At 43.4% G+C, this 26,198-nt stretch overlaps 1 protein-coding gene, 1 long non-coding RNA gene and 2 pseudogenes across 13 annotated transcripts; 3 read left to right on the top strand and 1 right to left on the bottom strand.

The window, feature by feature from the left end:
• Window positions 1-446: 446 nt before the first annotated feature.
• LOC125542723 (uncharacterized) lies at window positions 447-12,794 on the top strand. Of its 12 annotated transcripts, none has more exons than XR_015618121.1 (20): window positions 447-883; window positions 1,032-1,073; window positions 2,672-2,839; window positions 3,138-3,667; window positions 3,756-3,851; window positions 3,933-4,069; window positions 4,149-4,220; window positions 4,310-4,457; window positions 5,725-5,798; window positions 5,901-5,975; window positions 9,043-9,186; window positions 9,280-9,387; window positions 9,644-9,703; window positions 9,785-10,181; window positions 10,417-10,504; window positions 10,904-10,953; window positions 11,069-11,177; window positions 11,295-11,343; window positions 11,954-12,078; window positions 12,158-12,794. It is a non-coding gene; the product is annotated as an uncharacterized LOC125542723 (long non-coding RNA). The 12 variants fall into 12 exon arrangements; XR_015618118.1 differs by having other exon boundaries at window positions 5,688-5,798; XR_015618116.1 differs by lacking the exon at window positions 5,725-5,798.
• Window positions 5,982-7,587, top strand: LOC147978447 (uncharacterized; annotated as a pseudogene).
• Window positions 12,795-15,427: 2,633 nt separating the features above from the next.
• Window positions 15,428-19,589, top strand: LOC125542699 (uncharacterized). The gene is made up of 14 exons (XM_048705852.2): window positions 15,428-15,648; window positions 15,899-15,978; window positions 16,110-16,178; window positions 16,284-16,365; window positions 16,606-16,673; window positions 16,899-17,000; window positions 17,571-17,660; window positions 17,749-17,823; window positions 17,962-17,994; window positions 18,074-18,154; window positions 18,307-18,360; window positions 18,440-18,511; window positions 18,588-18,662; window positions 19,166-19,589. Exons 1-14 carry the CDS (start codon window positions 15,612-15,614, stop codon window positions 19,307-19,309), a joined length of 1,062 nt encoding a protein of 353 aa, XP_048561809.1. The 5' UTR covers window positions 15,428-15,611; the 3' UTR covers window positions 19,310-19,589.
• Window positions 19,590-19,859: 270 nt separating this feature from the next.
• Window positions 19,860-22,359, bottom strand: LOC147978446 (uncharacterized; annotated as a pseudogene).
• Window positions 22,360-26,198: the final 3,839 nt, after the last annotated feature.

Here is a 26,198-nt window from a genome sequence, read left to right as displayed (position 1 = left end):
TGGGACTAAAAAAAAATCCTAAGACTTATGAACCAAACAGGTCCTTAGATTAGTATCCATCCCACGCATGCACAGATTCTATTGTGTGTCGGGGACACTTGAAGCAACTTTCCACTTACTTTGAACTTTAGGCGGAGTCGGGCATTGCCATATGAGATTCGAGCCTGGTTGCAGGTTGTCGGAGCGCCGCCTCGGGGCGGCAACACCTTGCCGCACATCCATATCGCGTAAGATATATACTGGGAGAGGCCCAGCCTCCTCATAGATTAGCGATTACGGGCCGTCGGATCCAGAGCTTGATGCCTTCTCGACCGTCTGATCAAGCCCCTGAAGGATCCCGTCCGTCGGATCGAAACCGTGAAACTGTAGATCGAAACAGTATCCAAAACGGGGCATTATTGGAATTTCGATGTGAGATAAAAATCCCTGCCGTTTCTCCTGTCCCAAACCTAGCCGCCGCATCGCTCCGTTCCAGCTCTCTCTCCCTCTCTCGACACTGCCCATCGCAGCACGATTCTTCGCCGCCGCCGCCGCCGTGCTCCTATTCCACTTCTCCCTGTTCGTCTCCTATCACCGAGATCGTTGCCGCCTCGCTGCTCTCCCGTCGAGCTCGCCCCTCGCCGTTGCTGGGAGGAGATTGTTGCCGTCTGATTGTATCGCCGCCGCCGCCGCTGCCGCCGCCGTGCTCCTATTCCACTTCTCCCCGTTCGTCTCCTATCACCGAGATCGTTGCCGCCTCGCTGCTCTCCCGTCGAGCTCGCCCCTCGCCGTTGCTGGGAGGAGATTGTTGGCCGTCTGATTGTATCGACGCCGACGAGTTCGGTGAGCACCAGGTCATTCTACACCGTCACCGGCGCCGCCTCCTTGCGAGATCCCCACCACGGTGAGCTCCCCCACCCTCCCCCTCCCACCCCGCCCCTCCCCCCTACTCGCCGCCTTTGCTTCCCACGGTTTCGGCCCCTCTGACCTCGGGTTTCTGATCTAAGCTGCTGTTACTGCACGCGTGACGATGGTACTCTGTGGTGATGTAGGAGGGCAGCAGGGCAGGCAGGGCAGCAGCCTCGACGCCACAGGTCTGACTTGTTCTTTATGTGGTAGAAATATGTTTGAGAAATAGTACCTCTAGATTCATGTGGTAGAAATACTACCTACTTGCTCCCTTCTCTAGAAGTAAATCTAGAGATCCCGTGTACCTGGTACACGTTCATGCAGGCACCTCACACCCTGACAATAAGTTAACAGGGCATAAAAATTGATTATTTCATCTCAAAAGGAACCAAAAACTTTGGAAGAACAATATTATTAGAATCATTAGTTCCTTGAAGTGACATCATACATGTGAACCTGTATATTGCATCTGAGACTGAATCGTCTGGTCTCCACCCTGGCTTACTGCAGCTGTACCATCTGTCGTGTGCCTGGAAGTGGAACCATCTAATTATGATATAATTGTCTTCATCCACATTGGTGCTTATTGCAGCATCAGATTTCGCCGCCCAGAATGATTTAATAAAGTCGCTAATGACGTTGGTTGCAAGCACTTTGGATAGTTTAGTTTCTCTCCACTTACAGAATGGTTGCTTTGCGTATAGCCGATGAAATCCTTGTCCCAGAAGTGTCATCGCAAGTGACTTCACATGCCTGTCAATGTAGGTGTCAGGCGGATCCATGTCCACCATGAGGGAATCATCTACCAGTCGTAAAATAAACCAATTCGAATTCATCATTCAAACATAACCTGTTTAGAAATAAAAATCAAGCCAGCTAGCTAGCTATCTATATGATCTAGCGACCTTGATATAGAGCAGCATGGCTTTGCGAGCCGATGCAGCTGCCTCTGGTCGTAAGAGATGTGAAGGAGAAAACTCAAAAAAATATTGGTGGTGTTTCTGATATCACAAAGAAGAGAGCGGTGATGTTACTTCTAGAGAAAAACTAAGTAAATTATACAGTAGATTAGCGTTTTCTCAACCAAGATGAGTTTGATTTTTTTCTTCTTCTTGAGATCGACAAAACTGGGGAGATCGACGATTCTTGAGACACACATAACTGAACTGTGATATTCTTAAGTTGGGGTACACAATTTTTTTTACACGTGATCTCTAGATTTATGTGGTAGAAATAGTACCTACGTGCTCCTCTATGACATAACAGAGATAAGTCACCTGCCACAAGTATGACGTTATAGCACCTACTTGCTCAACACATCTAAAGAGTACACAATCTGACTCATTTTAAAATAGCACCTTATCTTTATGAAAACACTATTTAGATGTGTAACTCTAGATTTATGTGGTAGAAATATGTTCCAAGAAGCTGCTCAAAGAATTTGCTGGATTAACTCTAGATTTATGTGGTAGAAATTCATTTGTTTATGGATTGGACAATATGCCATTAGCAGTTAAGCACTCTTGGCTATGTCTGCGATTACTCTTGTAGTTTTTTGTTTTGAGTTATGCTCATATCTCACCTTCTTGTTCTTCTCTATTATATGTCGGGTGACCGGACAAGATATGAATGATATGCCAGGTGACAATAGACACACGTATTGAGCTTATCAAATCGTGAGCAATGTTGTTGCTGGAAAACTGAGAAGAATGGCTATTTCCTTGTTGTTAGTTCTGTGATACATCTTGGCTTTAAGAATCTCATTGTTGAGCATCCATTGTAGATACATGTGGAGATAGAGAGAGGTAGATTGATCCTCCCCTGTTCTCCGTCGCCGTTCGCCGCCCCTGAGCACTACGCGGCTCGCCGGATCATGCGCTGCCCCTGAGCAGCGCGCAGCTCGCCGGACTGATTCGTGCCACCCCCGCCGAACTGAGATCCGCCTCTGCAGGTATGAACTCCCCTCCAATGTCCTCTTCCCCTTCGTCTGGTTGACCTGCATTTAGATCCTCGTGTGTATGTACACTGTAATAAGTGTCTGATTGTAATAACGCGTGAAACATTAATGGTTCGTTTATTCAATTATGGTCGTATTCGTTGTTCCTTTATTCAATGACAGTTTTATCGTGTTTCTGGTTATGCTGCTCATGCAGTCTATGATTATATGTACTGTGTTTTATACTCTGCTGCCTATTGTTATGCTATTCTATGATGTATGCTTACGTGGTTCTTGCTTCTTATTTGTCCAGCGTGTGTGTATGATGTTGTTGGGTCGTTGACATGGCCCGTGGTCCGGTTGCGGCTCATGCTCAAGGCACGGTCGAGGCTGGTGTTGGGCGTTCTGCTGGTCATGGCCGTGGACGTGGGCGTTTTGCTGGTCTTCGTGGACGAGCCACTGGCCAGGGAGGTTCTAATATAGGGCGTGCCCCTGTTTCTGATCATGTCGCTGCTTGCCGGGTGCCTGACGCTGGAGCTGAGCCTCTTGACAGGCGTAGGGGTGTGAGTCGGCGGGTGCCTGCTGCTGGAGCTGAGCCTATCGCCAGGCGTGGGCGTGGTGCTCGGCAGGTGCCTACCGCTGGGCGTGGCGCCATGCCTCGGCCAAGTGGTAGGGGTGTTCGTGGCCGTGTCCCTGGCCGTGGTGCTGATTCTGGGAATGCAGCCGCTACTGTTGTCCCTGGTCCTGGGTTCACCGCCGCTCCTAGGCGTGCGGCGGTCCCTAGGATTGCTAGACGTTACGTGCCACGTCAGCCTGTTGGGTGTCCTCCTCGAAGCCGTACAAGTACGTGTGTATCATTGTTCTTTTATATTTGGTCTCCTAGGGATTGATGATAATTATTTCGTTACTGTGTTGTTTGCGACGTGGTTAGGTGATGGCTGGTTCCCTTTTCTGAGCTCGACCGTGGCTGCGGTAAATCGCAGAAAACGGAAAATGTGCGTTGAGTTTCGGCGCGCTCGATATGAAGGTGCATGAAAGTTCTTTGTTTGTTGTTGGTTGTTGTTGTTGGCCGTGTGGTGTCTTACTTGGTTCTGCATGTCCTGTTAAGAACATGTCGTTGATGGGCCTTTGCCGAAGGATTGGCATGGTTTCTCGGTTTATGTGAGTTCGGAGTGACCGGGGTAGACCGCAACAGACGGAAACGATGGAAAGTGTCAATTAAATTGCGACGTCCTGGATGTGAAGGTGCATGAGATTTTTGGTTTGTTGTTAGTTGTTGCTGTTTGCCGTATGTTCTCTAATTTGGTTTTACATGCCTTGTCAGAGATTGTTGTCCAAGGGCCTGTGCCGAACGATTGGCAAGGTTTCTCGGTCAAGTTTGCCGAGTCCCTTAAAGGTACTTATTAACAAGACCTCTGTTGTTTTGGTTATGTGATTATTGTCTTCCTTATACCCTTGGTTTGTGGCTGATGATTTTGCCGTTAGCTTGCTATGCAGATAGGTCGTACTATGGCCCTCCGGATTTCTTGTGCCAATACTGTGGTGCCTCCTTTTGGTTTGCTGAGTGTTCAAAGTCCAGGTCATCCTGGACATAACGTAAGATGGTTTATAATCGCTGTGTAAAGGCGCTAAGGTATATATTCCTCCCTTTAAGGATCCCCCAGCCTATCTTCGGAAGCTCCTTCGATTCGATGGTACTTCTCGTGCTAAAAAATTCATCCGGACTATACGTGAGTACAACTGTATGTTCGCTTTCACTTCGATGGGTGCTACTATTGAACGCTCGTTTGGTAGCAGCCGTGGACCTAAGATTTTTAAGATCAGTGGTCAAGTGTCTCATTGTATTGGTTCGTTGGTGCCTAGCGGTGATGATACCCCTAAGTTTGCTGAGTTGTATATACATGACCCAGCTAATGAGATTAGACATAGGATGAATGCCTTAAATCCAGATGATAAGCCTACTGGAGGTGTGGATGAGAGTATTGTGGTTGGTCTTAGAGACATGCTTAATGAGTTTAACCTATTGGTACAGACCTTTCGGGAGGCGAGTAAGATGATAGAGGATCGTGGTGATGAACCCATCGAGGATATCTCGATTCGTATTATTGGACCTTCTGAGGGCGATAGTCCACAATTTAGTTTGCCTACAACCACTGGGCTTGCTGCTTTAGTTGTCGGTGGCGGCTTCACGTTAGAGGCATCTTCTCGTGATATTGTTGTTTGCAGTCGTTCCGACGGTTTGTAGCAGATATCTTCTCTAAACACTGCATTCATGCCTCTGCAATACCCGTTGCTTTTCCCTTATGGAGAGAGAGGGTTCCAGGTGGATGTTCCTCACTTGATTGTTCCTGAAGAAGATGATGACGATGGACCTATAGATCCTAATCCTACACCTGGAAGTCCGGCCATTGAGGCGCCCTCTTCATACCCTTCTAGGGTGGTGATGCTTCCACAAATAGTCGGAATAGGATGACCATGCAGGATTACTATCGTTTTATGTGCCATTACAAGGGTGATCAGCCCAATCCATATATATGTTATGGTCTCCTCTCTTCTCAGTCGGTTGTTGATGCACGCGCGTGCATCGATGAAAGTAGATTGTGGTATATCATAAGAAATCAGGACATGCTTAGATCGGAGCACATGCAGGGTATTACTGATGCGGTAGGTGATGGGTGTGTTGATGGTGATGCTCTTGGGAAGAGGACCATTGTACCTTCCAGTCACATAGGCGGTCGTCGTTACTTCCATGAAAATTTTCATGATGGCCTTGCCGTTTGTCGGGTGCACGGTGCGCCTGACATATTTACCACTTTCACTTGCAATCCCAAGTGGCCTGAGATCACCAGTGCATTGGAACCAGGTCAGACGCCTTCTGATAGGGCGGATATTGTTGTTAGGGTCTATCACATGAAGCTCACCGAGTACTTGGACGAGATTAAGTCAGGCCGGGCTTTTGGCCCCATTACGGCTGGTATTGTGACCTCTGTGCTTTGTGTGTGGTTGTTTTTTTAATGATATTTTACTTCTTCTGTTGGCTGGGTTGTCTAATTGAGCTTTTGTGTCCTTTTTTCAGTGTTGTATACCGTTGAGTTCCAGAAGCGGGGACTGCCTCACGCGCATATACTTGTCTGGCGGAGAGGGGGTAACGGTGAGATTGGTGTTGAAAATATTAATTCATTAATATCTGCTGAAATACCTGATGCATTGCTTGATCCTCTAGGATATGCTTTAGTTTCTGAGTTTATGATGCACGGTCTGTGTGGTGAAATGAACGATAAATGTGTCTGCATGAAAAATGGTGTTTGTTCTAAATATTTCCCAAAAGATTTTAGAGATACCACTGTCATTGATGATAATGGGGTTGCCTTATATCGACGTCGTGACGACGGTCGAAGGGTCTATAAAAATGGCCATTACCTTGACAATAGGCATGTTGTTCCTTATAATATGGCGATGCTCAAGAAATTTCAGGGACATATAAATGTAGAGTGGTGTAATAAGACACAGGTGATGAAATATCTCTTTAAGTATGTCACCAAAGGTGCTGACTACTCTAAGGTCATGTTAGAAAGGCTAAAAAAATTGACTAAATCTAGTTGTCGTACAGTAGATGAGGTTCAGGAGTATCTGATATGTCGGTATATATGTGAGTACGATGCATTGTGGTGCATATTTGGGTTTGAAATACATTTTAAAATGCCGTCGGTTCAAAGGCTGACCGTTCATATGCCTGGCATGAATACTGTCTACTATCGTGCTGGTGCTGACCTCACGAAAATTGTTGATTCTGACTTCTTGCGAAAGACTATGCTTACCGAATGGTTTGTTGCGAATGAGATGTTCGAAGAAGCCCGTTCATTAACTTATTGTGATTTTCCAACTGCTTGGACATGGGACGCTAAAAGTAGGTTATGGCATCGAAGGGGTGGGGGTGAAAAGATTGGCCGCGTGTATTATGTACATCCTTTGAATGGTGAGTTGTATTACTTGCGCATGCTTTTGATGATTGTTAAGGGGGCTAGGTCTTTCGAAGATCTCCGAACATATGATGGTCGTCTTTATAACACCTTTAAAGAGGCTTGTGCTGCGCGTGGTTTGTTAGGAGACGACAACGAGTGGTACATAGCGTTTGATGAAGCGGTTGTCTGGGGGTTCGGGCATAGACTTAGACAGCTATTTGTGACTATGCTCATGCATTGTTCTATCAAGGATGAGATGGGTTTCTTTGAACGTTACTGCGCTAGCATGTACGATGATATCCAGCATGGGTTGCACCGTGCCCTGGGTAATCCAAACTATGTTGTTCCTCCTGAAAGATTGAGAAATATGCTTCTTGATGAGTTGGCCGACATTTTCTTGAAACGTGGTTCTGATATAAGAAATTTTAACTTGCCGTCTCGCTCTGGCGAAGGTGAGCAGTCTGATGATAATCGTCTAATTCGTGAGGAACTGTCTTATGATGCATGTGCTCTGTCTAAACCGTCCTTGGTCATGTTTGATAGTTTAAATGAGGACCAATTGGTTGCTTATAAGACGATTGTAGAGTGTGTGCAGGCGGGGAGACCGGGCCTTTTTTTGTCTCTGGGTACGGTGGTACTGGGAAGACATACCTGTGGAGTGCAATATGTGCTTTCCTTAGGGGCGAGAGGAAGATAGTGCTTACTGTTGCGTCGTCGGGTATTGCGTCGCTGTTGTTGCCTGGTGAGAGGACTGCTCATTCTCGCTTTAAGATACCTATTCTTCTTGAAGATAATACATAGTGTGATATTAAAAGAGGCTCTAAGCTTTGTAAGTTGCTGATGGTATCTTCACTTGTTATTTGGGACGAGGCGCTGATGACACACAGGAAATGCTTTGAGGCTGTAGAAGAACTTTGCGTGATGTCCTCTCTGTGGCTAATCCAGATCTTGCGAATATTCCGTTCGGTGGAGTAGTGATGGTCTTGGGTGGTGACCTTAGACAAATCTTACCGGTCATTGAGGGAGGTACTAGGCCTCAGATCATTGATGCGGCAATCACGAATTCTCCGTTGTGGCATTCTGTTCAAAAATTGTCGCTTTCTATTAACATGCGCTTGGGTGTGCATGGTGCGGATACCCAGGCACAGAAGGATGTTGCCTTGTTTAGCAGATGGGTGCTAGATCTTGGGAAAGGGAAGTTGCCTGTCACAAGGCGAGGCGATGAGGTCGAGGCTTCTTGGATACAGATCCCGGACGACCTCTTGGTTTGTACGTCTGGTGATCTAGTTGCTGCTATTGTTTCTTCTGTCTATGGTGATTTTTTGCATAACTACCTGAACTCTGCTTACTTGCAAGAGAGAGCCATTTTAGCCCCTACCAACGACCATGCTAAGGATATTAATGATCATATTCTTGCATTGGTTCCTACTGATAGCAGAGACTATTTGAGTGCTGATTCTATTGACGATTCTTCTGATTCTGTTAGGGACAAAGATATTTACTATCCAGTCGAGTACCTGAACGCAACTAAAATTATAAATTTCCCAAACCATAGGCTGACTCTTAAGGTTGGTGTTCCGATTATGCTTCTTAGAAACCTGAGCCAGGCAAATGGTTTGTGTAACGGTACACGACTAGTTGTAAAAGAATTAGGTGATCGGCTGATCGAAGCTGTCATTATGACTGGCTCACATGTGGGTGATATTGTTTATATTCCCAGGATTGAATTATTAGCAAAGAAGGGAAATGCACCTTTCGTGCTTAGACGTCGCCAGTTTCCTGTTCGTGTGTGCTATGCCATGACAATTAATAAGAGCCAGGGACAGACCCTGTCTGATGTTGGTATATATCTTAAGGGTCCGGTTTTTACGCACGGGCAGCTGTATGTGGCAGTGTCTCGTGTTACATCGAGGGCTTCTCTGAAAATCTTTATATTAGATGCTGATGGCAAATGCGGCTCTGAGACCAAGAACATTGTTTTCCCTGAGGTCTTCCAGGCCGCCGGGATGACTTAGGTTTGTGTATGATGGTAGTCTTCATTTTGGTGGGTTTTGGCATGCTTTTGTGAGTTGGATGATATTTTGGGTGGCGACATATAGTGTTGGCTGAATAAATATGTCGTCCCATGCGATGGGGTGATATTTTGAATGTTCTCCTGTACTGGGATTGGCTTCATTCTGTGGTTTGCTTTATGTCATAGAGATTTACTGAGTTTAACGGTGGTGTTGTGTTTTGGTGCTGATACTTTTGTTGTAGATGGCGATGACTGATCTGCAGGCTCTTGTTGTGGGGAACAAGAACCTGACCATCCATGTGTATGTTTCGCGTCTGTGGCAGCATTGTGGATCCACTGATAACAGTCCTATCAAAGACACTGACATGGTCCTTTTGGATGTGTAGGTACATGGCTTCTCTAGACCCCGCGCTCTATGTTGTTTGTAACTTTCTCCTGCCTTTTCTGCTTGGTAATTGATGTTTGTTGTTTCTTGGCAGGGCAAACATCTATTCTGAGATTGGTGAGAAGCTTGTGCCTAAGTTCAATTGAGGCAACCACATCCATGTTGTTTCTTGGCATGAGCAACCACATCTATGCTGATATTGGTGAGAAGCACGTGCTAATACCCCTTTTTGTGGCTTGTATTGATATTTTCTTCTTTGACCCACCAAAAGATATCTCAATGCAGCTATTCTCTAATCTAAACATGGATGACTTTCAGCAGCCTCTTAGTTTTCATGCATTTAGCAAGAGAATGCTACTTTTTTACTTGGTTTGATAAAATAACTACAGCAAAGATGTGTAGCTTTCATGTCTTGTTCAATGTGTTCTATAATGATGAAAGCCTCTTTTATTTGCCAGGCTCCTGGGCTCCTTTATAGGTCTCTTACTGTGAAGCTTGTGGTTGGCATGCCTTTCAAGGTCTGATATCCTATAACTGTATCTTCTAGCATCCAACCATTTTTGGAGGGACTCAAGTTTGAACTGACTGATTTCTTGTAGCATTCAATTCTTATGAGGGTGGAGTTGGAGAAGGTGGGGCGTCAGAGCAGAGCTAATTGCAGCGTCCACGACCTCCTTGGGCATGGCCAATCCTGCCAGATCACTGTTCAAGATATCTTCCGATATGCCGATAAATCGGCCGATTTATCGCTTACCGCTGTCAGACTGATAAGATAAATCGGCCGATAAATCTGCCGATATGGCGATAAATCGGTCGATATGCCGATAAACTGGCCGATTTACCCCTTATCATGGGTCGACCGATAAGTTCCCGACAAGCGATATCCCCAACATTGCCAGATTGACCAGGTTGCGGGGTTTGGTCAGCAGTGTGTGTGGCCAGTGGTTGGAGCACACTGAAGTGGAGGAGCAGTGTCATTGTCGACCATGGATTCAGGTAGTTTCTGATCTTCTCTCCTGTTGTGGTGGTCCGACAGGTTACTGTTTAAATGATGCATTAGTCGCAGTTGGTGTCGTGCTTGCGTGTCTACTATAATGCCTCTGCTACAACATGACATGTGTTAATGTAGTGTTTATTAAGGTTTGGTCGGCATGCTGAATAAGTCCAATATCCATCTGTTTATGTTTCTATACCTTATGTGATTAAATATGGGTTTATCGGTGTGTAGCAGATCTTGAGAGTTCTGTCAGGATAGGGAGAGACAATGAGGCAAAAGGCAAATGTACATGCTCCTTATTACTTATCAGAAATATTTTCCTGTGAGTTCTTTTTCATTGTTTCTCATCTGAAATTGAATTCATAATGATGCCATTCTTACATCTCATTTTGTATCGGTTATCTTCTGATATTATGAGTCATGGGGATTATAAGTGCCATTAAACTGTTCACTCTGATGAGTGATCATGAGATGCATGTACTGTTTGCCATAAGGTTCTTGCAACTTTTCCTATAGCTAGATGGAGCTCCCAAAATAATTGAAGTGAACATGTTTTATATTAGAAAGACTTTGATTAAACCAAATGTATTTTGCCACCCTTGTAGTTGGACTAATATCAAAGCAATTTCCGTTCAAGATTTCCTGACCGCCAGACTATTATCCAAGCATTTTTTGGCACGAGGTTGAATCTTAAACGGTGGCTGGTTGATAATTTGTACAGGTTGAGATCGGCCACTGATGACACGAGTCTGCTACCCTACTCCTGTGAAGGTAACCGAAGGCCTGCGCCTCCCATCAGCTTGGATATCCTCTCTCAGCTTGCACCTCTTCATGTGAGCTCCTCCTCCCAGTTTATTCTTACCACTGTTTGGGTTGTTTGATTCAGATTTCTTTTTCTGAAATTAAATCAAGTCTCAAGGAATGAGATGGAAGCATTGTCCAGGCTTTATGAGAAGGTGAACCGCTCTATCAATGACGATGAACTCATCCAATTGGTACCTCCAAACAACTTACTTCCTATGTGTTCTTGGGATCAAGTAATGTAATGTTGGTTTACTAAATTCTGGTTTGTGTTCCTGTCAGCTAATAAGACCATCCTTTCCATTTTTCAGCACTGTATTGGGAACAGTTTTATCATCCGAGGATACATCCAAAGTACAGGTTGTGCTATTGGTTATCTTCTCTTTTTATTCTGGATGCATGTTTTTGATATCCCTTTTTATTCCTATTCGTTGCATACCTTATTTATTAGAAGGTCTAATTGCAAGTATTTGCAAGGTCAAATTTTTATGCAAAATTTTCTTTGTAGTGTGCATAAATTGCCCCTCCTGTACAATTTTTTTATGTCTATGGAATCTTTTTAGGAGCCGCTAGACATGGCTTCTTTTTAGGAGCACATGCTTGCTGATACGCTATTTTCATCTAAATTCCGTAAAGAATGACATGGAATATTTTGCTTGGGTTCATTCAAATAGCTGCTTCACATTAAAGCTATGCTGCATATTTCACTGGCATATTTCCCAACATGCTAGGTCAAAGGTCCTACCACAAGCTGCATCATTTAACTTACAATTTTTGTACCTGTATAATTTATAATTATTTGCCACCTCTTGGTCCACATTTACTATGATTTTTCTTTTTGCTGCATTTACAATGATTTTACCAAAAGGTTATTGTGATGCAAACTACTCCTACATGCTTATCCAATGTAGTATACTTCTTCAACAAAGGATACTTATTACAGTAGTCTAACAGGAATGTGTCTATGCAGGTGAATTAGACATTTCCGTGTGCGAGATCAAATGACTTGAGCTTTACATTGGTTCAACTGTCCCTGTCATCAAATATTATGTTTGCAAGATGAACAAGACCTTTGTCACTCCTGGACTGAGGATAGTATGGACCTTAAATACCCTACTACTTAAAGTAGAGTATTGTAGTACCCAGCTATGACCGATCATGTTTCTTTTCGCAGTACTTCTGTCGCTTCACAAAAAATGCATCTAAAGCACCATCTCAATGACCGGTCGAGGACGTGATGGTTAGTCTCAGCACTGGAGATGTTATGAGACAGGTCTGGATGATGATGGGTACGGACAAGAGACAAACAATAACAACAATTGGTCAGACTTTGTCAAAGAGGCAGGGACTAGAGAGTATTAGATATGTGTCTTTGCCTTCAAAATTGAAAATGGGAAACCATTGCTCACCGTCCATAAGCTTTGAAAGGCTAAGGTACAAAATCGCATATGCAATGTCTACACACAAATCGTTCTATGAAATGTATCTAACGGATTGCCTGCATCAGGTTAATGTGCCCTGTGAAGTTTTTTTTGAGGGATAATGTGCCCTGTGAAGTCTTTTTTTTTTGAGGGATAATGTGCCCTGTGAAGTTGATCGAGAAGGCAACCGTGTGGTCTCAAGAACCTTGTGGTCAAGTGGTTACCGTAAATACCCTCTCATGTTCATGTTTTTCCTACCAAACTTAATGTCAAGTGGTTACATAGTTGTCTCACCGACGCACTAAACTGAATGCTGCCTTATTTCTCATTACGGTGTTGAACTGGATGATGTTGTGCTCCTATTATGTGTGAATGTTTCTTCTTCCTTTAGTTTGTTATGTCATATCCTGTTTGAATATGTACGTTAAATCTGACTTCCTACTAAATTGAGCATTACCTGGTTGGACACATCGTTATGAGCGGCACCCTCGCGCCAAGGCGTGTTTCAGATCTAGTATATAATCTAGGTAGGAGTTTCTTTCGACAGTAACACTTGCTAGGATTTTATTTCATGGATTAAAAGCGAATAAATCAGATCAGAGTAGCAGCACTGTATATGTGTAGGTTTGTTTTTATAAAAAAGAAGCAAAGAAGGGGAAGTGATGTTCTGCTTTCCGGTGCATATTCACCCGTGTGAAGAGTACATTTTTAAAAAAGAGAAGCCTAATAATTTTTTTTTGTGAGAAACATTGTTGAATGTTTCACCACGTGCAAATATTAGTGATGAGAAAACATTCATGGAGGTCCGGCCAATTGTTTTTTGATGTTTCCCGAATGCCTAAAAAAAACACCCTTTTGGATTTTTTTTGCCCTGACCTCGACAGATATTTTTTTCATATCCCGGCGAACCAACCTGTGGTTGAGATGGTTAGGTGGACAGTGGTATCCCCAACCCATCAGGATTCAAATCCTGGTGCTCGTATTATTCCTGAATTTATTTCAGGATTTCCGGCGATGCGCTTTCAGTGGAAGGAGAAGTTCCCGTCGACGACGAGTCGCCTATGATGACTTCGTAAATCTCAAAATGATATGTCGGCTCAGTCTCTCGGAGGTGCTCATAGAGGTAGGGTATGCGTGTGTACGTTCATAGGGATGAGTGTATGCGCGTGTATATGAGCGCTTGTGTCTGTACTGATGCTAAAAAAATATTTATCGCAAACGATATCAGTTTTTTAAATTTAGTTTCTCTTTTTTTCTTTCTGATTTTACTGTTCACCTGGTGCATACGCACCCCGAGCATCTACGGATTGTTGTATTGAGGAAAGCAATTATGGAACTCAATGTGTTTTTATGTTTTTTCTGAATTTACAGCCGCTAAAGTTCCTGAAGCTTGATCGACATCTGTTGTCAGTTGCTAACTATTCCAACATCTCTGAAAATGGGAAAGCAAGAGGGAAATGTAGCAGCCCCTAGGACATCAACTGTACTGCCAGTGTAAATGCTTTCACGTGAAAATGCTGGTATCCACCTTGCAGCCTGCTATTGTTTTTCTGAATTTGCGATTGCGGACCATTGCTTTCTGTCTGGATTTCACTCAAATTGAGCAGTTTCACAGAGTGGGTGTTGGGGTAGTAGTTTTGATCAATTCAGGATATCGTGTGAAATAAACCTATTGAATTTCTCTCCAGTTTTATATTTTTTTGACAAAGTTTTTTTTTGACAAAGTCTCCAGTTTTATATTGTGGCATAAGATTGAAAAAAAATAGCCATGGTTTACAAGTCACTGGTAAAATAAGTAAACCTGCTGTTGTCAAAATTTCAATACAACTAATTAAGCATGTCAAATGGAGCAGCTTATTTAGTGGTAAAATGTTTCCTCCAAAGTCCGCTGCCGGTCACGCTCTTTCGACAGTCGGTACATATTTTCTCTTGGGAAATTTTCTTCACCTAAGCTTTAGTACCACTTTCTATCATACATTTGTGATTCACCCTTAATGTTAGTCTTTTGTGCATGGCCCCTTAAACTTATATCTTCTACTGCCCATGAGTGGATTATTATATAACACTTTATTGGACAAAATTATTCTTGCGGTATGTGTCTAGGTTGCGCGCCATCTTCAAGTATAAGTTGATAACATTGCCACGCATTTTCAGTTTGAAGGGCCAACAAGAGAGGATTTCTTCCCGCAGCATAACAAAGAACCCAATATGTGGATGCAAGACCTGAGTGCCTTTTTTACTAAATCAAAAATATTATATTCATGAGAAACCCAAAGATGGTGGGGTTAGATGGGGATTGCTTGGGAAGCAAAGAGTAAATACCTCAATTCTTGAGGTGGCCAAAGACTACTTTTTTGAATTGAGCATTTCAAGATAAGAGGCGGGGGAGGGGGAAGGAGGCAGTGGACTCTGCTGAACTACATGTAACTCGTTTATGACATTTACTATTTGGATTAAAGTTATGAACATGATTCATTGAAAATTGACAGAAGGATGTCATGAATTTGTAAACCACACAAACACACACTAGCCAGGGGACTCGCTCCGCCGAACAAGCGGCTCTTCCATCACTACCGGAAAGAAAGTCATGAGGCACTCTCATGCGGAGAAGACACAAGCATTCCACATGCATGCCATAGCTGTAACCCACATGACCCGAGGTCCATGTCGTCGAAGTTGCAAAGCTCTCGGGGTCGCCTCCAAAACGTCCACTGCTCCAACACGCCTTGCGCACTCAGCCGGTACCGTCTCTGGGGTCATCGCCCCGACATACCACTACAGAGACGTGCATTGTACGTGCATGCTTGCTAGTGCTGGCAAAAGTGTAATAATCGGTCAACGATTTTTTTGAGGGCACGAATTTTATTTTATCTGGGCCCATCCGTCCATTCGATCCAATATGTAGTGGCCCATCCTTTTCTCCCCCAGGCCCGGCCCGGCCCTGCCCCGGCCCGCGCGAGCGCGTCGTCTGCCCTCGCAGCATGTCCACCCCTCTTCTCCCCTTGCGAAAGAAAGAAAGAAAGACAAAAACAAAACCCAAAACAAAAAATAAAAAATAAAACAAGAGAGAGAGAGAGAGAGAGAGAGAGAGGGAGGGCGGAAGGCGCAGTGGAGCGACCCGAATAACCCTAGCTTCTTCCTGGTCCTCGTCGTCGCCGTGGCCCTCCCACCCGCCAGCCACCCGGCCGGCGCCTCGATCCCGCCGCCATGGTGCTCGGCAAGATCGCCATCGTCATCGGCTCAGGTCACCCCGCCTCCCCCCCCCCCCCCCCCCCCCCCCCCCCGCATCGATTGTTCCCCCTTCCCCGTCCCGCGTGCCGAGCCGCATCGATTTAGCCTCCCCCACGCGAATCCCCCTCCATCCCAGTGACGCGCCGCGAGCTGATTGCCCCGTGCCGATTACGCCCGCTCGCTCGCTCGCGCGCGCGCTCCCCGTGTTGCTAAGCTAGGCAGGCAGCTGACGGAGTGGTGTCTGTTTGTATGTATGCCTGCAGGGATCATCGGAACCATGGTCACCGGCGGCGACGGCAGCAAGCTTCCGGACCTCAGGGACGTGCTCTCCTTCTCCTTCAAGGTGCCGTAATCGTATCCATCCATCCATCCATGGCCGCTGCCTGTGTCGATTCGATGAGGATCCCCCGTTCTGTTCTGTTATGTTATATTCACCTTCACCATCTCACCCCCTCCCCTCTTTGTGCCATCCAGTTCATGAAGCAGGACAAGAAGGAAGGCTCGTCCAACGCCTCGCCGCAGAACGACCTCTTGTTGTCTCAGGTCTTCTTCTTCATCCGCCTCTTTATCATAATATCCCCAAATATGCTTGCTTGCTGTATGCAGCACAGACGCTAACCCGGCCAGTCGATCGACCTCGCGTTTCAGGTCAACTATCTCAGGGATCAGCTCCAAGCATTGTCCCGTGAGGCTCAATGCCCGCAGATTATCAACGTCAATGGCGGACCAGGTTTGCTGCCTGCTTCCTCTCTTCCATACCCAAATCATGTGTGTCCGTAGCTCAAGTAACCATGTCTTCTTCGCCTTTTATGCGATGTGCCCTGTTGCATCAACCTATGTGAACCAAGTTATCAGAGAATATGCTCATTATGTGCTGTTTGTCACTTCAATTTAACTTGCTAGGAACCGAATTGAATTGGTATCATATGTTTTTCTTTATATCGGCTGAAGTAAAATCATTCTCTTGCAGGCGCTGGTGCTTATGGTTTAACTTTTATTGCTGTTGGAGCCATTGGCTATTTATACATAAGATGGAAGGTAAACATCTATCTCCCTGTCAACTTGGTGCAAGGATAATATGTGTTAACAAATTAGAAAATAAAGTTATGTTACACTGTCCTACAGGTGGCTACTTTTCTTTCTTGTCATTTTAGATTCTTAGTGTAGTGGTCCGAGATTGCAACCTGAGCTCATCCTGTTCCCACTCTGATGTTTGAAGTTCACCATTGGCACTTCTCTTGAAGCTAACCCGCTAATTTACAGGGATGGAAAATTTCTGATATGATGTTTGTCACCAAGCGTGGCTTGGCTGATGCCTGCAACGTAGTTGGCAAACAATTGGATCAGGTTTCGGAAAGTGTTCATGTAAGTTTCTTTGTCCTAGATTCACTGGAATATTGTTATTAAACCGCGTGACATTTCCAGATGACAGGTGCAAGGATGCCATAGTGCTGTCACTACAAAATGTATTATAGTAAAGTTGCATTATAAGATTCATCTAAGTAATTAATCATCCCAGTCGGTGACATATTGATGAAGCTTATGTCTTAAACTATGCCAATTTCTATTAGAACTAGTACATTAAACTTTGAAATATAGCATGTCAGAAATTGCTCAGTTAAAACAGCTAAACACATTGTACATCCAATATTTTTATTAAATGGCAAAACATTTTTCTTGCATTGTTGTTTATCTGTTTTTCTTATGCCACATGATGTAGACGTACATTTCCGGTTTACGTGTCTGCACCTACAAAATTTGCATAATTCTACTTTGTGCTTGTATGCATTCAGAAGAGGAAAAGGCACACAAACAGAAATGATGTTTGGATAGGTCTCACATATTTCTAACATTGTGTTATATGTTAGCTTTATTCGCGCTGACTCTCATTTGTTTTAACGAAAACTATATTTATTTTCATTCTGCTGATATCAGGCTTCAAAAAAGCATTTGGCTGGAAGGATCGACCGAGTCGATTGTAGTCTAGATGAATGCCACGAAATTATTGAAGCCACAGGGAAAGAGGTTTGAGAAACTTGCCCGCATATTTGTTGTTTCCAAGCTTTAGTGTATTTTAAAAGATGCTGATGCAAAAATAATACGTATTTCACAGGTTACAGTAATACATGGAGATCTAAGTGCCTTTCAGGAGGAAATACAATCAGTTCACCATGTTGTCCGCACTCTGGTAAGTAGTGGAGTAGTACCTTTCAGGCGTGCACTGTACATGCTTGTATCTCTGTGTTCAATACTTTAATATAATCTCTTCCCCTTAGAGTAGGACTTCTAGTAGTAAGTGCAAACTAAATCTCTTGCCCTTTTGCAGGAGACAAAGCTTGGACGCCTTGCATATACTCAAGTAAGTAGAAATTCCTAGCCCACAGTTTGTTTTTCTGTAGAGGTTATGTGCCGCTAACCTTTTGACTGAAATATCTCAGGATCACACAACACGAGGAATACATGAGTTATGTGAGTTCACTAAAAGATTGGATCGGAGTCCGAAAGCCGATACTCTTAAGGTAAGTCCCGAGAATATATCTCATACCTTATTCCCTATAGTGTACTTATTTTATTGTGCCAATTTTCATGATGCGTCTATGGCATGAGGCCTGTTGGTTCGAATGTCGTGTTCTTTGTGAATACTAATCTTGTAAGCAAAATCATTTTTCAGGTCACAGCATCAACTCCTCTCCCTGCAATCGAGTCTTCAGAAGGAATTACTAGGGTAACTTCATTCACCCTTTTTCCAGTTTCAGTATAGTTTTGATCTTCACAGGCTGACCCTTTTCTCTTTCTTACTACAGACTGCTTCGTTGCCGTCAGGTTCAGAACCCGTGTCTCCTGTAGCTCAATCACCTAGAGCAGATCCACCTAAGGTCAGTTTCAATTAAATATCTTTTTACAACACATTTTGGCCTGGTCTATTGCATCTAATATTTTAATGTTGTATAGGTTCTGCGTTCGTCTACAGCCATATCAGCATCAGGACTGAGTATGCTAGCTGGAACTACAGCAATACCTAAAAGGGTAAGAGCATTTCTTTGCATTTTGTTCATTAGGGCTTCTTATGGTCTGTTGACACTTTCCACTTGAAGAAGATGGTGCGATCTGCCTAATGATTGTTGTACACAGTGATGTGACATTCTGCCTGAAAGTACTAGCCGTGAATATTGGATATCTATAGCATTACATTCTGAACCTAATTTTGGTCTGCTAACTCTAGTTTGCTCTTCCATGTTAATCAGAATGTGGTGATTTTTTTAATAAAAAACATATCACTCCTTGAGTGACAGCTTGTACGGGCTGTAGAAAAGAATAACCTTAAGAAAAATGTACTTTGTGGATGTATTATATGTTGTGGAACTTTGACCCCGGCGCCGCCATCTTTTTAACATGGTAGGTTGGACTATCTATTTGTAGATAGAATATGTTTGTACGATTCTACCAGCTGTTTTTAGTAATTACAACATAGAGTACCTTGGTTAAATCCAAACCGAATGCAACTGAAGCTCTTGCTGTTTACTCTCTAGGCTGTGATCAACCGGGCAACTTCGATGAAGGAAGGAGTGCCGACCCCCGAGGCGCCAAAGGACACTTCAAGCACAGCAGCAACACTCAAGAGACCTGTTTCGAGTTCGAGCCGGTTCGGTTTCCTGCGGGGTTTCGCCAGCTGAGGGACAGGCGAACGAAGATGATATACTACATATGGCACTGCCTTGCTGTGGTTTGTGCCAAAAGATAGCACGACATCCCAGTAACCATTTTTATTACTTGTAACATTTATCTATCTATCCATCTAGCTAGATATGCAGGGCAGGTAAGTTAGTAGAAAAACATGGCAGCCGGCAAAGGAAGGGGAATTTGCTTTGCCAGACAAATTTTTGTAGAAAGCAAAATATGTATGGCGGAGATACGAGGGGTGGTGATATGATGGCAAGAGATGCGTTAAGTACACTGTCATTGTACACTTTCATTTACTCGCATGGTTAATTTTGGTGAAGCAAGGATGATGTATACGAGGTTTCTGATCTCGATATCACTGGATATTACATGTAGCTGCATCTGGAAGATGCAGATGAAAACAGTATTTTGTTTGAGTCTAGCGAGTCATGTAGCAGGGGACTGCTACTGTAGTAAGCATGGGCAAGCAAGAATGTGGCTGATAAGAAAAGTAGTCCTGTTGGCTGGTGGTGTTGCTCTACCACCATTCTGTTGCTGATGCTTTGCACCATGAATAAAATCAATCTGCTCAGTATGTTTTGTGCACCTGATTATTGCTGTGGTTCTGTTGTGTGTGTGTTAATTCAGAAATACTTACATTCATGGTCGTTTGATGAAGAGTTCTTTCTATCTCTTACGGATATCAATTAGTTCGGTTGGTGGTTGTGGTCAATCTAGAAACTGTTATCTCTCGGTTGTCTAAGAAATAGCAAAACCGTTGATCATAGTACATGCGTGCAAGAAGCCTCCCTTCGGAGCATCTTGTGTCGGAGTGCCGAATTAATTAATTAATTGTGCATGGAAATGTGAAAAATACAGAAGTGTTCGACTTTGATGGACACTGGGAAGGTGTTAGTGCATCCAAAAAAAGAAAAAGGAAGGTAGCACTAGTGAACGGGTGTTAGTTACAATATGAATGGAGGTTATACATGTAGCAGCAGCAGCAGCTACAAGAGGGATATAGACGAGAAAAACATTTGGTTGGACGGAGCACTAGTTACTCAGTGATGGGATTAGTTTTCTCTGTTAATATTCAGATATTGGCATCTTTTTGTTAGTTGCATGAATCTCAGTCATATTTGAGCTTTCTGATGGACAGTATACATGTAGCTGCAGCTACAGGAGGGATATAAGTAGATGAGAACAAGTTTGTGTTGGAAGGAGCACTAGATTAGTGATGGAATTAGGTGTTCCTTGTCTTTTCGGGTCATGCTATCAAGACACGATGGTCCATATCCATTATTGTAGCCAATGTGCTATCTTTTTGAACAACAAAAGGCGCACGAAGCGCCAAACTTTCCATTCAGCTCAGCTCAATAGCAATGTACAGCATGAATTACAAAGCCCTTAAACTCGAAATTAGAGAGGAGAGAAACTACAGGGCAAGCCATGTTCCTGTGAGCCGAAGCAAAACAACATATGTCAGGTTCTACATTTGATGTAAGAACCTGATGAGCGACGTTGTGAGCAATTCCATTAATTTCCCTGGAAATATGGAACACTCTAGGTTGAAGGTCTGAAGAGTAGCAGAAGAAATCAGCTAAAACTTTCCTGATAGTCCAAGGGGTAGCAGTTTCAGTAATCTTTCTACTAGCCGCAAATGAAGCCAAAGAGAGACAGTCTGTGAGGAAGGTCGGCTGGCTGATGTTGAGACATTTAGCTACTTTTGCAGCCAAGAGAAGAGCTAACGCTTCAGCCTGCAGAGGAGTACTTGTAATTGATGTGGAAGCTTGAATCTGCACGCTGACTTCCTTCTGATCGTGCGGCAAAGAAATGTAGATACCAACTCCAGTGGCTGCTGTTCCCTGCAATAAACCTGGAATTTTTTTGCACTTAAAAGATGCATCAGTATATACTTTCGGTCCCGTGATAAGAAGATCTGATCTAAGCGTTTGTCCCTGCAAGGGAAGTTGATTAGTATGGGTTAAGATACAACTGAAGTTTTGAGGCTGATGGTGTGAAGAACTGTTAAGCAGATCACAGAAATCATTAGATAGAGAAGTAGCAGCAATATTAACTTGGTGAGGGGTAGCTTTCTTTTTATTAAAAAGATAATCATTCCTCGCTTTCCAAAGACACCACATAAAATTTAGAATGTTGACAACAGAAGCATGCGGATGGTTCGTATTAAGTAAAGCAAGAATAATACTATGGATATTGGTATATGTTTGAACTAAAGCATCTGTTCTGATGAACCAAGGATGAGAAAACCAAGCAGCTCTAGCGAAGTCACAAAGAAAAAACATGTGAACCTCATCCTCTTGCTGACCACATCTGCAACAATATTGAGAAATATGTGCGGAAAAGCGCCCAACCCTCAAACATGTGGGAAGCGCTTTCCTAAGGAGTCTTCAAGCGAAAGTTTGAACTGTGGGGATCATCAACTTTTGCTTCCAAATCAACTTGAGAAGATTTTTCATCTGCAAAGAAACTTGGGAAGGAGTATTTCTTGGATTGGCATGAATATCCTGCAAACACAATTTATAAGTGGACTTGGAAGAACAAGTACCATTAGGAGTTAGATCCCAACATAATATATCCGGGCAATCTTGGTGAATAATGTCAGTTTGAATGATAACAGAGGCTAGAGGCTGTTGAAAGAGAGAGTTAATGAGGTCATTGTTCCAGACTTTCTGACCCGGTATCCAAAGGTCCTTAACAAGAGAAGGATATATGTATCCTGAAGGCTGAATAATAAGATTGTCATGAACAGAAGCCCAAAGGGAACACCAAGGGGTACTCCAAAGAGATATATTTCCTTGCGTGAGTTGGTAAAAAGAGTGATCTTTCAGTTTAGGCAACATTTTTAAAATGGATGACCAGAAAGCAGATTTTGGAGTAGTAGAAATAGCAGTCCAAATAGAGGCATCATGGAAGTATTTAGATTTGAGCACAAGATGAAGGTGGGAGGAAGGGTCTTTAGCAAGCCTCCAAGCAGCTGCAAGAAGTAAGCCCTCATTAATTGCTTGCAAGTTCCTAATGCCAAGACCACCTTCCTGTTTGGAATTGCAAATGTCCTTCCAAGACCTAAGACAAAGGCTCTTGTTAGAATTATTCTCTCTGATTCCTGTCCACCAAAAGTTCCTTATAATAGCAGTGAGTTTGGCTATAAACTTTTTGGTAAACAAAATATTAGACATGTAGTACACAGGAATATCAGAGAACACAGACCTAATGAGCTCAAGCCTAGCAGCATGAGAGAGCATATTAGCTTTGTAAGCAGGCAATTTATTCAGAAATTTATCAATAACAAAGTTGTAAGTAGCAGTTCTATTTTTAGCAGGAAGAATAAGCGGATGACCAAGATGGGTGAAATTGTTATCCATGATAGAAACATGAAAAACTTGCTTAATCTCTTGAATAGTGGTTTGACTAACATGAGTACTAAAAAGAATAGCAGATTTGGCCCAATTTGGTGTTTGACCTGAAATATAACAAAAGTGATGGATGAGTTGAGCCATAGAATTTGCTTCCTGCATAGTGGCTTGACCACAAACCAACAGATCATCTGCAAACAACAGAGAATGAATAGAAGGGCAATCTGGACCAAGTGAAATACCCTGGAGATGATGAGAAGCTAGAGCTTCATTAAGAGCAACAGATAATTCATTGATAGCAATAACAAACAAATAAGGCGACATGGGACAGCCTTGACGAATACCTCTGAAACTTTTAAATTTATGAGAAGGCTGCCCATTAATAAGCACAGAGAAAGTAGGAGAAGAAATGCAAGCATGAATCAAATTAATGAAATGACCATGCAGACCTTTACGTGCAAGAGCAGACACAATGAAACTCCATTCAAGACGATCAAAAGCTTTAGCAAGATCTATCTTGAGCATGAAAGCATGATGATTCCACGATTTTAGAGCGAAGGAGTGAGTAATCTCTTGAGCAATAATGATGTTATCGCTAATTCTTCTACCCTCAATAAAGGCTTGTTGTGCCGGATCAATATAGTCCGGAAGATGAGGCTTAATCCTATTAGCCAATGATTTCGCAATGATTTTGTAGACAACATTACAAAGGCTAATGGGACGATAATCCATAGGAACTTGAGGAACTAACTTTTTTGGAATGAGAGCAATATTAGTGTCATTGATATGAGGAGGTAAAATACCAGTTTTATAAAAGGTAGTCACAAGTTGAGTAACTTCCTCGCCAATCCAATCCCATGCTGCCAGGTAAAATTCAACATTAAATCCATCCGGACCCGGAGAAGCATTCAACTTCATATCTTTGAGAATCTGTAAAATCTCATGTTTATCTGGAAGAAAGTAAGTAGGATCCAAAGAGTTGTCAGGCAAACGAGTACTAAGAAAAGGCCTTGCAGTGTTATTGTTTGGCGAAGAGAAGATGTATCTAAAATAATTGACAAAAGTATTAGTGATAGCACTAGGTTTAAAATGAAGCACATCATTCTCATCCTTAATGGAACAAATAGTATTTCTTTTTCTTCTTTTGATCACAGCCTGATGAAAAAACTTAGTATTACGATCACCAGCAGTGGCCCAACCCTTCTTACTTCTCTGTTTATAAAATTGATTGAGCTTAGAGAGAGTTTGTTCATACCTAAGAGTGAGAGAGCTTTCCAAAGTGTGATTTTGCTGCTGAATTGGAAGCTGCTGAATCCGATTAATACTGGACTCAATTTCCAAAAGCTCTTGCTGGAAGGGCTTTTTCTTCTTACACCACTTCTTCAAAGAACCTGCCAAAGAAGAAGACTTTGCTATAAAAGAGGTAAAAGTGCAATTATTCCAAGCAGATTTTGCAAAGCTAGTAAAGTCTTTTTCAAGCAACCACCAGTTTTCAAATTTAAAAGTTTGTCTCGGCTTAAGAAAATTACCGTCTGTAGAAACGAGAATGGGCGCATGATCACTGAGAATAATAGGTAAGTTGAGCACTTTAGAATTAGAATAATGCGCACACCAGTCAGAGTTGACAAGGCATCGGTCTAGACGTCTGTAAATAGGATTAACAGTATGCTGTTTGTTACGCCAAGTGTACGCAGGACCACTAAAACCAATATAAAAAAAACCACAATTTTTAACAAGGGAACGAAAAACAGACATGCGATAATAATTAACACTACCATTACAACCATCTGTATCATACAAGATGTCATTAAGGTCTCCAATACACATCATGGGTTTACCCAAGTTATCATGCACAAAAGCAGAAACTTGACTCCAAATAGCACTAGTCTGCCTATGGTAGGGGTCACATATATACAAATCAAACAAAAGTGAACACCCAAGGCTAGATGAACTACATTAGCTAAAATATAATGAAAGGAGGCACTATGAACAGACACATTGAGTTCATCATTCCACATAAGCCAGAGCCCTCCAGAGGCTCCTCTAGAAGGAACAACAAAACTATTAGCAACATCAAACCTATTAACAAGATCAACCGAACCTTGGAAGATTTGATTTCGGAAACAAAGGTTATTTGAGCTTTAGTAGAACGAATCAGATTGGCCAGAAATAGTATACGTTCGCCAATGTGCTACCTGGAAATGAAAAGTAAGACCGTACCAAGGTAGCTTGGCAAGTATAAATAGCCTCCCTTGGATGTTATGTATGCTTCATCGGTCGATACATAGATCATTTTAGGTGGAGCAAGAAGGAGGGAGCATGGGGAAGAAGGGGGTTGTCCTGGCGGCACTGCTGCTGGTGATGGTCAGCATGGTGGTCGTGATGACTGCCGACGGCCAGGGCGTCGGTGGCGAGGTCCGCAAAGCGGCCGAAGGAGTCGGGACGGGCGTGGACACCGCTGCTCGGGGCGCGGGAGCAGCCGTGAAGTCGGCGGCTGAGGGCGTCGGCGAGGTCGTTAGCGGTAGCTGCGTCGGTGACCAGTTCGGGTCGGCGGCCCAAGGAGCCGGCAAAGGAGCAGAGTCGGGCGCGGGCGGCGGTGCTGAAAAAGCGGGGTCCGGCGCGAGCCAGGGAGCTAAGGGCGCCGGCGAAGGTGCTGATAAATCTTACTCCGGCGGCGGCGGCGGTTCGTTGAGCCTGCCGTGTACCGGGGGATCATCGCCGCCGTGACTGAGGAATAATCCCCGACCATGCCATTGCGAATAATAAAAAGCAAGCTGCTTAATTAGCACGCTGTCAACTGAAACCATGTCTGTCAACATGCCGCTCGATGTATGCCACGCTTGACGCCAACGGGATGTTGTACGTGGTGGTGTCACTGTTTGTGCGCGCCCCTCTCGTGCCTTCAGAGGAAGATATCACATGATACTACCATATTTCAAAAATCAAATCTAAGCGTTTTGTGAATGGTCACGATCATACGAGCCATTCGGCAGATTTGTATTCTTTTCCTATATGTCCACTCATGCGAGCTAGGGAAGAAGTTCGGGGGGCAAATGGTAAACACATGTGGACTTGAGGGGCCAAATACTTTTTTTCTTCTCATCTAAGCTCTCTAAAAATCTTAAACACATTTTCCTAAAGCCCATACGTACAACGGCCCCTGTAAGATGCGACCTTGCGTAGCGGCTTTGTCCATTCGGATGCGGCCGTCTTCGATGACGGAATCAATAAGCCTCCATTTGGTTGCAAAGTATTTTTAAAGTATGTCAATAATACCACAGTATCTTAGGAAACTGTAGTTTCAAATATTATGAGGTGTTTGATGCTAGTTAAAACTGTAGTATTATAAACCATGGTATCCACAAAACCATGGTATTTTTGCAGTATTAAAAAAAAAGGTCTGGACACAACCAAATAGAAGGACACAACCAAATAGTACCCCTTAATACTTTGATTGTCAAACACATCACTGTTTTCACGATACTCTAAAAGACTGATGTTTTCATAAACCACGGTATTCGATGTC

This window comes from Triticum urartu, chromosome 3A (assembly GCF_056163025.1).
Source record: "Triticum urartu cultivar PI428250 chromosome 3A, HENAU_Tu73, whole genome shotgun sequence".
Classification (NCBI taxonomy): Eukaryota; Viridiplantae; Streptophyta; class Magnoliopsida; order Poales; family Poaceae; genus Triticum; species Triticum urartu.
Note: the sequence above shows the minus strand (reverse complement) of the source record. Positions and strands in the feature narration are given on the sequence as shown.

Coding starts and splice junctions, on each gene's coding strand:
- LOC125542699 (XM_048705852.2), top strand. CDS start 15,612: ATGGTGCTCGGCAAGATCGCCATCGTCATCGGCTCAG. Junction 15,649..15,898: donor CGCCATCGTCATCGGCTCAG/GTCACCCCGCCT, acceptor GTATGCCTGCAG/GGATCATCGGAACCATGGTC. Junction 17,001..17,570: donor AGGTTTCGGAAAGTGTTCAT/GTAAGTTTCTTT, acceptor TGCTGATATCAG/GCTTCAAAAAAGCATTTGGC.